Source organism: Branchiostoma floridae, chromosome 1, assembly GCF_000003815.2.
Source record: "Branchiostoma floridae strain S238N-H82 chromosome 1, Bfl_VNyyK, whole genome shotgun sequence".
In the NCBI taxonomy this organism is placed as follows: Eukaryota; Metazoa; Chordata; class Leptocardii; order Amphioxiformes; family Branchiostomatidae; genus Branchiostoma; species Branchiostoma floridae.
In genome coordinates, this window is record NC_049979.1 from 19,208,272 (window position 1) to 19,219,444 (window position 11,173).

General features: G+C 41.1%; 2 protein-coding genes across 2 annotated transcripts in view; one reads left to right on the top strand and one right to left on the bottom strand.

Moving 5' to 3' along the window:
• LOC118411490 (melatonin receptor type 1B-A-like) overlaps positions 1-1,255 on the top strand; it is a 4,809-nt gene extending 3,554 nt beyond the window's left edge. The window contains exons 4-5 of the mRNA XM_035813823.1: positions 13-146; positions 421-1,255. Coding sequence (XP_035669716.1) covers positions 13-146; positions 421-1,239 — 953 coding nt within the window. The 3' untranslated portion in view covers positions 1,240-1,255. The remainder of the gene's footprint in view (positions 1-12; positions 147-420) is intronic.
• Positions 1,256-2,490: 1,235 nt separating this feature from the next.
• The window catches only part of LOC118411235 (ribosomal protein S6 kinase alpha-5-like), a gene marked incomplete in the record, with an annotated part of 30,310 nt that continues 21,627 nt past the window's right edge, over positions 2,491-11,173 (bottom strand). Inside the window, 7 exon segments of the mRNA XM_035813377.1 lie at positions 2,491-6,493; positions 7,055-7,214; positions 8,123-8,311; positions 8,694-9,089; positions 9,661-9,792; positions 10,074-10,235; positions 10,758-10,908. Coding sequence (XP_035669270.1) covers positions 5,766-6,493; positions 7,055-7,214; positions 8,123-8,311; positions 8,694-9,089; positions 9,661-9,792; positions 10,074-10,235; positions 10,758-10,908 — 1,918 coding nt within the window.

Consider the following 11,173-nt stretch of genomic DNA (forward strand, 5'->3'; position numbering starts at 1 on the left):
CCATCAACCCAGCCCTCTCTGGCTCGGATAGTGAGGCTTTGCCAGTATACGCAATGGCACTCAGCTCTACCGTGACTGGCATCTTGAGCATCGTGGGTACCGTAGGCAATGGTCTAGTGATCTTGGCCTTCTGCACTTACAAACAGGTAAGTTAATTTTTTTAATTGGGGTGTCGTCTTACCTGGATGTCAGGCTTTCATCGCCGTACCTCTGGCATGATTTTTTCTGGCTGTTACAATGTCACCTTGTCCCTGTCAATAGACAGAGTCCTCATTTTTACGTAACTTGTTTTCTCCGCTTTCTTGTTTGTTACTATTTTCTCAATATACTGTACAAATGTGTTCAGTCATCTGTTTAGTCCTTTACGACTCTGCTCAACCATCTGAGCGTAATGATCTGAGAAGGATATTACTTCCACAGGTCCGGACTTCCGCACACACCTTCATCCTGAGTAACAGCATCGGTGACATCTTCATGACCGGTTTCCAGTACCCAACATCAATAGCCTCCAAATTCATCAGTGCCCCCGCTCTCGGACACGCCATGTGTCCCGTACTAGGCTCATTGTTCTTCCTAAGTATCTACGTATCGTTGCTATCTATGGTTTTGATTGCCTTCAATAGATGCATACACATCACCAAGTCACCAGACACGTACAGGAAACTGTTCAGTCCTATCAGGTCGTTCTTGTGGGTTTTATTGTCGTGGGTTGTGAGTGGGTTGTTGGTAGCTCCGGCCTTTCTAGGCTATGGTGAGTTCGGTTGGAATAAGTACCAAATCTGTTCCACAGTGACCGACAATCCGTACAGTCGCTACTACATATCCAACATATTTGGGATTTCCTATTGGCTTGTGTTCTGTGTAGTTGCCGGCATCTATCTGAAGATTTACTTCTTCGTGAAAAATTCTGTGGTGACGGTGGCCGCAGCGAATCGAAACCTTGTCAACCCCGAGCAGTACGTATCCAGAAGAGTCATCAAACAAACCAAACACATGTTCATCATCTTCAGTGCGTTCACAGTCTGCACGGCCCCGAGTGTCCTGTTATACAGTATCAATGTGCACGAAGGCTTCATGTCTCACAAAGCAATGGTAGTGTTGTTCAACCTGTATTGCCTGAACCATGTTCTGAATCCTTTTCTGTACGCCTGGAAGCTGCCTGTGTTCAGGCGTGCTTTTCGGGCTCTCATTCGCTGCAAGCGGCAGCTGCCCTTCCAGCCTGGAGCTTCTAACAACTGAGCGTCACCCGCACGCCTTCCTGCCTGCTTTATCTAGTTTGTTGATGTTTTCTAGTAAACCTTCAAATGATTAAATCAGACTCACACTTATTGCGTGCAGAGCGGTGCCCATCTCCGTTTCAGTATAGACTGCAACTGTCATATTTGGGCCATGTTGATTTGATCATAAGTTGATATAACCTAAGGATAACATCAATTTTCGGCCGTTTAAGAAAATTAATCATGCTTTAAAACTTTAAAACTTTAAAACAAATTGTCTGCAAATGGAACAAATATAACGTTATGCCGTAGATGAATATAAATATACTATTAAATGAAAACGTCAAATACAAGGTCAAAGAAGACTAATGAGAAAACAAAAATGAAGAATTTATTGTACGGTATAACACACAAAGTAACATGGCCTTACGTACATAGTTGTAAAGGTGTTATTTTTTATGATGTTTGGTCAACGTGTTGTTGTGTTGATATGCCGGAGAAAATCCCTGTCCCGTGGTACATAAGCGACATCTTGCGATTTTTATGAACACTGCAGCCAATGAGTCTCTGCACATGAAATATCCTCTTGTAGGTAAGGCCACAGCAAGTAAATTCTATGGATGTCATTAGCGCGCGCATTAATTTTCGCCCGGTTTCAGAAAAAAAACAAGATTTTTTTCTTCTGCAGTGATGGTCAACATGACGATAAAGTACCAAAATGAGCAAATATAGTGTTTTAGCCTAATAGTTGTACTTGAGATTGCCACTTGCGAGGTACTCAGGACTGTAGTTGTAGAAATGAAACTTGTTGGATAGTTGTAAAAGTGACACCAGTATGGAAGCTGTAAGTGTGGTTACCAACTTTGTTGGTGATGCCAGTCTACCACACTAGTGTCACTTTTACCACACCAGTACATGTCTTAAATACAGGAATGAATGCCTTGTTGGCTCTGATACCATGTTTTGTCCCTTTAATTCTTGTTACAACAGTCATCACAACTTTATGGTACCTATTTTTGAAAAGGTAGCCATCTTGTTTTTTTCACCCATCTTGTTTTTTTTCGCCCTATCGCACTATTTTTGCAGTCTGCAGAGGATGTCATCCATAGAATTTACTTGCTGTGGCCTAAATAAATTAATTGATTGTCGTGAAAATATTGGAGTTCTTATTGCGTGAATGCAAGCGTGCAGGTATGTAATTATGTATGACACGTGATTAACTTATGAAAGAACAAGTAACACCCAGCTATTTTTTTGGAAGTATTTCAATATCTAGTTTAATATCCCGTGGTTGGTCTATAAAGGTTACACATCTAGGTGGCAAGTTATATAAACCATTTCTCAAGTGACTGGATGAGTTTTGTTCGTGAGGAAAGACAGCGAATGCTGTCTGAAACGTACAACCGTTTCCAAACTTCAACCAGTCACTCGAGTAATAGATATGTTATGTTATGCAAGATATGTTATGCAAATTAAAACTTATTTGCATAATGAAGACATTCCGTTTCAGTTAAATTACGGGAATTGTAGTACCTCCTTGTATTTCACAACAAACACGGCTTATCACGTACATTATGTTGCTATTAGTAACAAGTTGAAAAAAAACACAAGTTTGTCTTATTCCTTTATTCAGGACATACATACATGTATGTAGATGACAAATCTTATTGTAGTTATAGGGAATTGTTACATAATTCAGGTAAAAATTGTGATGTTTCATCTTGTAAGTCCGCAGAACCCAAAGCACCAGGCTAATGCAGTAAAAGTGCCTGGCCTGTAGCATATTTCTTTACCCAATCATAAAAACTGATTATTGCAGATTTCAATCAATAAGTTCCTACATGTATAAAGCAAAAACAAGTTATCACAAAAGGGTTCAGGAAGGTAACTGCATTTTGTGATACCACAAACTACAGTGAAACAACCAACCAAAGAAGAGATGACACCAGTGGGTATGGTTGCAAAAATAATGCCCCTAATGTTCTTAGTTTTCATGCTGCCGTAGTCGGGCATTAGTGCCGACTGCCTTTGTAACTTCACAATCATGATGACTGTCCCAGTTACCACACCCTATACTGTCAACCCAGCAAAGCCATTAACCAAGTGAACCATATGTGGCTACAATCTATAATAGGAAAAAAATTCACGGGTCTTAGTAGCAAGTGTGCAGATGCTGACACACTAGCAGCACCAAGTCCATAGGTGTTTTTGGCACCTTTAGACAGATAGGCCGTGAGGCTCGGTGGGCGTCACTTCACTGTCATGGGGGCAGGGGCATGGCGAGTAGCGAACTCAGGACCTACTGATTCTGATTCCAACACTTTAGCCATTGCACCACACAGATACCCCACATATATGAGTGGAAATTAAAAGATAAATGGTCATAGCATAAGGGAAGCTTGAAATGGTGAAGTGTCAAGAGATCTTCACAGAGGTAGCATCAATGCAGCACAAATCCAGCATCAATACAGCGCCAATACAGCATCAATACAGCATCAATGCTGCATCAATGCAGCATCAATGCAGCGCCAATACAGCATCAATACAGTGTCAATGCTGCATCAATCCAGCATCAATGCAGCACAAATCCAGCATCAATACAGCGGCAATACAGTATCAATGCTGCATCAATACAGTACAAATAGAGCATCAATGTTGCATCAATACAGCACCAATAAAGCATCAATGCTGTATCAATACAGCATCAATACTAATCCCAGGTAGATTTACCAGTGCCATAAGCTAGTACCAAAGCTGGCCAAGGAGTAAAGCCAGACAACAGGAGTCAGCTGGGCAGCTTTGATACTATCTTATGGCAACGATAAATCTGCCTGGAGATTAATCAATACAGCATTAATGCTGCAAAAGTACAACATCAATGCTGCGCCGATACACCACATTCTTTACATAGCATTACGTAGTGGGGGGGGGGGGAGGTATTGTGGGGTATTGGACAAAGCTTTGCCCACAAACCACCACTATCAGTATCTCGTACAATAAGGCCATGAATTTGACTTGTTTAATACTATTGTGGTGAACTATAAACATGTGAAGTAACACCCTGTATAAAAATGCCATGATCATTAAACATTACATCTAATAAATCATCTCAATATATATATACATATAATATATACATACACTATGTCTAAAAGAGCAGTACACATAATAAAGCTATATATATATTAACATCATCTTAATGATATTTCTTTCAAATCAATTACACAATTTTTGTTTCAATCACATCTCCAAGAATATCATTATCGTCCATACTCACAATGGCTAATTGACATTTATTGCTTCAAGTTCAATAATTTGTTTAAAATTATATCTAACATGAATAAAAGTACAATTCGGATACTGATGAAAAATCAAGTATAACTTAAAAGGTAAAAGCAAAACTGTAGCTGAATTTTATATATTGAAGATAAAATTGCGGATATAAAATCACAATAGAAAAAAAAGGTTAAATAATCTGCATAGTGTATCAGAAAAGAACAACGAAAGATGCAGAAATTGCAGCAAAACATTTCTAAATTATTGAGCATATTTTTGTTGTGTGTACAAAAAATTATACTTGCAATGGTCCTGTATTTTATTGCCTCCTGTTTTTGGTGTGACAGGTTGTGTTGGCATGTATTTATTTCAATACAGAAGAATGTCGGGATATATGTAATGGTGTATGAGAGGGAAGACATGGGGTGTAAAGAGAAACTGGCAGGATGGGAAGTTTAAAATATGTTCCTGCAGGCTGGCATGAAATGAATGGTGCTGTTGATAAAGTCAGGAACCCAAGGATTGCATGTGTACCAGAGTGACAATTTGATATGGGCATTAAGTGTATAAGATTTTTGTGTGTGTTTGTGTGTCTGGATGTTATGCTCTTACATGTATATGCCTGTACCTATCGGTACACACTATGACTATGAGTAGAGTGGCATGAAGTAAGTGGGAAGATGGTGTCACTACACAGGTCAGACTGGGGGAGTGACAGGAAGTGTCAGACATGGAAGAGGCTACTAATTCACCGGGAGGTACTGTTTCTGTCTGTGTTTCCACAATTATATGTTTTACCTGTGATAGTCACATTCACCAGAGTGTTAGAAAGTGATTAATGGACACGTGTAATATTTATCAGGAAATTGTATCATTTGACCATTATAACGGTCATAAAATCGAAAACTTAGTTAATGATGCTTCAAAAATAACTATGCCATCATCAAAAGAACTGTGCAACCAAAGCAACAAGTGAGATGCATTTGATGTCTAAAAATGTAGAAATAAAGCAACATTCTTGTAAACTAGACAAAAATCAAACAGAAAACCCAAATGTTAATGCCTGGTAAATATCAAGTTCTATACCCTAGCATATATCTGATAATTCTGATCATTTAATAATGAACACAAGTACTGTATGACAGAAATGTTGGAAAGCAGACAGTGCTTCCCGTTCTTGAGAAATCAATCAATTTCACATTGTCCTTCCTTCTTCCCATGCAGCGTGGAAAGGTAAAACTGAGTGCCACAAGTTCTGCAACAATGTCTTTGTCATGTAGTCCTCTTTGCCTCTGGTGGATTCAACCCTTTGTTTAGGGTGGCCTGTGATGAGACTTGAGTGTTACTCTGGAAGTGACCTTGATTTGAGAGCGGATGGGGGGCAACCTGTTGCTTCTGTGTCTGAAACGGATTGCTGCCGACTACAGTAAACCCAGTGGATGCCGGCTGTACGGACGGCTCCACACGCGTACCATGCTGACCCGGCGGCAACCCGGAGGAAACTAGCATGCTGGGATGTAACGCGGGCACAGTGTTCGACATGAGACTATCTAGAAGAGGCGCAGGCTTGGCTTTACTGTGAGAGTTCGTATTTGCCGGCCGTACCACAGAGGGGAGGATTGTTACTTGCTGAGTGGGCACGCCGCTGCTTGTTGAAGGGACATGTTGATTTATAAACATGGTCGGCGGGGTGGGGCCCTGCGGGGAGTGGCTGCTCTCGCTGGAGCTGCTGCGGGTTTCCGTGGAGCTCGTCTTCTTCATCTTTCTCCGCTTGGCGAGCGGCGCGTTGTCCACGTCCTGCAGCTGGAAGCCCTCGCGAGCCACCATGAAGAAGGCGTCCCAGGTGTGCTTGACAGCCTTGGACATCTTCCCACTGCTGTACTCCAGCACGTCGGGGGTCATGAGGGGGGTGGAGGAGTGGCTCTTGTTGCCCTGCAGCCAGTCATGGTTCCGCAGCGCTGTCATGGTGAATCTTCTAGACGGGTCCACCGTGAGCAGCCCTGGAAAAGTCAACACTGTGTCAGCTTGTACGGGACAGAACAAAGGGACCAAGACTGGCATACCTAATTTCAATTGAAAATCAGACAGAAAGGCAACTGTTACACTTAAAACACTCAATACCATGTTTTCCAAATGTAACAGCATATCATGAATCAATTATAGAGAGAGAGGTTAGTTTAATTACTAAAATTTACTACGTTTAAGAACTGATCATCTTGCAATGAGTACCTTGAAGTTTCCAACATTACTGGACCTAGACAACTCACTTTCATTGTACAGTAACAGTTTGCATAACATGTATCAAAATGTGATGAAATGAACCTTTCCAGAGTTCATGTTGTAGCCTATAACCTTGCTTCTAACTCAGTAGAACTATTTGACATTTGTAACACTACTTCTATCTTTTTTCCTCCCTCTCAGTCATACTAAAGTTTGACACAAAGCCTTAGCTGAAAGTGTAGCTTTTGTCACAACAACACCAGGTCACACCTACTCTTCTATGTTCAGTTAATCATTTAATGCTCTTCTACACTATCCAAGTCCTCAAAGGACACCTGTACCTTGGATAAGACACTTGGCCGGCTGGGATACCTGGTTCCACTCCTCCCCACTCAGTGAGAAGTCTCCACTCTTGATCTTCTTCATGATGTCTGCAGCGTGGTTCTCCCCGCCCCTCCCCACGGACGGCTGGAATGGTACCTTCCCAGACAGCATGGTGTACTGCACAATCAACATCGCCAACATGTTACAACTTCCTCGGAGACTGAACATAGCATATTGTACTCTAATAACACCACCAAATTGGACACCTGGGAAATTACTGTTACTGTCATGATTACACTGTAGTATGATTGTGTTCTGCAGAAATTTGGGGCTTTTCACTCCAAAAATGGATTTGGTGATGGCCCATGTACAGGTGATGTTATTTCTGTAGAATTTGGTACATCTAGCACATTATTGGTGTGTACCACTACAGAAAATTCAGGTCCAGGTACGGTCCAGGTCCAGAGGATCAGGTACAGGTCCAGAACCTGAACCTAATTGTTTGTGAATGGGCAATACTCAAAACAGTCCACTTTGCTACAAAGGCATCTGTTTGGTGGAGTATCCTGACTTCATGTAAACAGTGCTAACTGCCTCTGTTAAGTTAGACCAAGTTTGACAATAGAAACTTGATAAAACTCTCCTATACTTCGTTTTTGCTATTTTCTTGGACCAACAAGTCTCAAAACATGTGAATGCCTGTCGCCGTAGTGCCAGTATAATCTGTTCATTTTCTGATTGGTCCAACATCCAGTCCACTGAATTTCTTCAGGTCCGTTTTTTCTGGATAGGTCCAACAAGAAAAACAGTTTTGTACCGCTACCCCTAAAAACCATTACTTTATAAGCTTATAGACAAAGAAAGTGACAGGTGTACGTTTGTGGCAAGTACATGTACATTGTACACAATACCCTTCATTCATTTTGAAGCAGTTACTACATGTACTTAATGACGTATTTTAGATATGACATTTTGTAGGATTTAGTAAAATGGCAGGGAAATGTTGCCAGAAATCAGCACCTATCGTTTTCATCATTATCTAATGCATCTCTAAAGAAGATACGCAATATGAGACAATAACCTACCAGGATGACGCCAAGACTCCACAGGTCACATGACTCATCGTACCCATCATCCTTCAGTACCTCCGGGGCGGCGTAGTGCAGCGTGAAGCAGGGCGTGGTCAGCGGCTGGTTCTCCGGCTTCAGCTTGGCGAAACCAAAGTCTACGATCTTCAACTCCGCATCGTCCGCTTCACTGGTAAATAGAAGGTTCTAAAGAGAACAAAGAACAGTACCAAGTTAGCATTGTATTTACCAGGTTTCTTTTGTGATAGGATTTAAAGGAAAGCATTTGGTTTAATCACAAACATTATCCCTTAACAAAAAGTGTTTTGGACCTGTGAAAACTGCTGCTAAAATGTAACATCTCTGCAATTAATCATGTTTCACAGTACCCTATTTTTCATAGTTCACTGTTTTTAAGAGCACATACAACAGAGTCTTTGGCTCCTGCAAATATAGTTTAGATTAGGGGTACATAGTGACAGGTACATATATGTAGTATCTTTGGACTTTGACATTAAAGGGCATGATGATGGGCAAATAGTTCAATGAGATATGAATTATCTACAGAAATTAAATCTCTTTACGTTACCTCTGGCTTCAAGTCCCTGTGCACGACTCCTCTCTGGTGCATGTAATTGACAGCCGATACGAGCCTCTTCATGATGAGACTGGCCTCCGCCTCTGTGAACTGCTTTTTCTTGCGTATTCTGTCCAGCAGCTCACCGCCCTTCAACAGTTCCAACACGATGTAGGAATGAACCTGGTCGTGATAAACGTCCACAAGTTTGACGATGTTGGGGTGCCCCTGGCACTGCTGGAGACACTGGATCTCGCGGGCCACGCCCACCGCCCGCCGGCTCACGATCTTCACCGCGTAGTCCTCGCCAGTCTTCTTGGACCGGCAGCGGCGGCACACGGAGAAGGAACCGTCCCCCAGCAGCCCTTCTTGGAGATCCATATCGTAGTTCAAGAAGAATGGAGAATCCTGGGAAATTCAAGTTATCTTAGTCAGTCAAAATACAAGTTTGTGGGGACTCAGCTTTGCAGTAGGTGGCATCTGTGGTTGAAAAAGTACAGTACTAAATATACAGTGTAATGAGTTTTCAGTGCGAGCACCACGAAGTCACACTGAATATTTCACTGCTAACAGTGATGGGAAATGAATCCTAACAAGAATTACCTCACAAAAACCTTTGCAGTATGAGTAAGCCATGATTCGTATATTCCAGTGTATTCACCTGATAAAGTAAATTCTGCTTGGCAGTAACATCTTCCATGCCAATGAGCACTGGTACCTAAAATTGCATCTAGACAGAATATTTCTTATCTGTCTATACACTGTGCACTGAATCCACAGACGTCTACATGCGTTACTAGTAAAAGCCATAATTCATATCTGACAGGAGACACGTAATGTTGTGTTTCTTAAAGTACAGGCAAAGTCTGACAGAGATGATTATTTCTTAAACAGAGATGTTTAATTTTAAACATGATATTACAGTCAAAAGTTCCTTCCAAAATATCTATGGAGGGAAGGATAAAGAGGACAATCTTACCTTAAGATGCGCTGCCGCCATCCTGACAGATGAGGTGCCAGGTTTGTCTGGGTTCGGCGGAGGCCTTAAGACGTCGTTAACTGTGATGGCGTTGGGTCCAAATAGAATAGATGGTGCCACATAGGAATAGCCCTGATGGAAGGTGAGACTTATCAATTAGTGTCTTAAGTTTGCATATATCATTCCTGGCATACATGTAAATCTATTTTCATAATTTACAGTATAAATCAGCTCAGGATGTAAGGATTTGCAAGCAAATGCAGGATATTTCCCTCCACATTTTTTTCTGATATGTAAATAAAGAGAATCCTTGTACAAGTAAAAAGACTGTTACATATTCAATGAAAAATTGAACAAACTACAAATATTATCCTCTCTCAAACAAGGATTATACTAAACTCAAACTGCCATACCTTGAAGATTCTGTCGGCAGTTTTTGGCACAGCTGCGGGAGAGTCTGTAGGAGTCATGTCGGTGAACTCCTCTGAAAAGTTACTGGTGTCCATCTCATTGGTGATGATGGGGGTGAAGGGTGCCGGCGTGCGCTTGGCCGACAAGTCTTCCCAGTTAATACCCTGGAATGTGGTAATTGGAAAAAAGGAACAAGAAATTATTTATAGTTATATCACTGTTTTACTTTCACAATCATAAGATTCAGTAGAACATAAAAATCCAACATTTTAATCCCCCAACATTTTCTTGATCTAAACTATCCTCTGTAATAGGCCCCTAGAAAGACTGTTTTTACATGATTATAAACATCTTAATTTTCAGAGTGTTCCAATGCACTTAATACTCAACAACTTGTTGAAGATCAACTTCGAACACAATTGACACAATTGTTAAGAGCAGACAGTAACAAAGGACCTGTTGACAAGTTTTGAAATAGCTTGCCTCCAATATTGCTTTATGAAGTAATGATAAAAGCTGACAAGTCTACCAGTAACCACTCTAAATATTAACAGAAGCACAGTACCCAACAATATTCTATAAATTACCATTCTTCAGAGACAGTATCAAAGTACTGGACAGCAATCTTTTTTTCTATAGTCTGTTCTTTTTCCACTGTTATACATTAAGTGTATTTTTGTCCTTACCTTGAAGAAGGGATGTTCCTTGACGTCCTCTGCCCCCCGTGAGCCTGACCCTAGTCTGCCTTGTGGATCCTTCATCAGTAGCTTCATCAGGAGATCCTTCACTTCTGCTGAGAAACTTCTGGACAGTGGGGGGTTGGTCTTCAGTATTCTCCTGCAAAATCACAGAAACAAAATTATACCAAAAATCATGAAAATCCACCAACCTCACCTGGGGATTGGTCTTCAGTATTCTCCTGCAAAATCACAGAAACAAAATTATACCGAAAATCATCATGATCCATCAATCTCTTCTTAATAGAGTAATCCTCTTTTGAAGTCTAAAACTTGATTAGCCCCTGCAATTCCTGAAAAGCTGCTAGGGGATCCAAACCCACAGCACCCTCTGTTCCAAGAGCTACATGTAATGTCTATTCTCC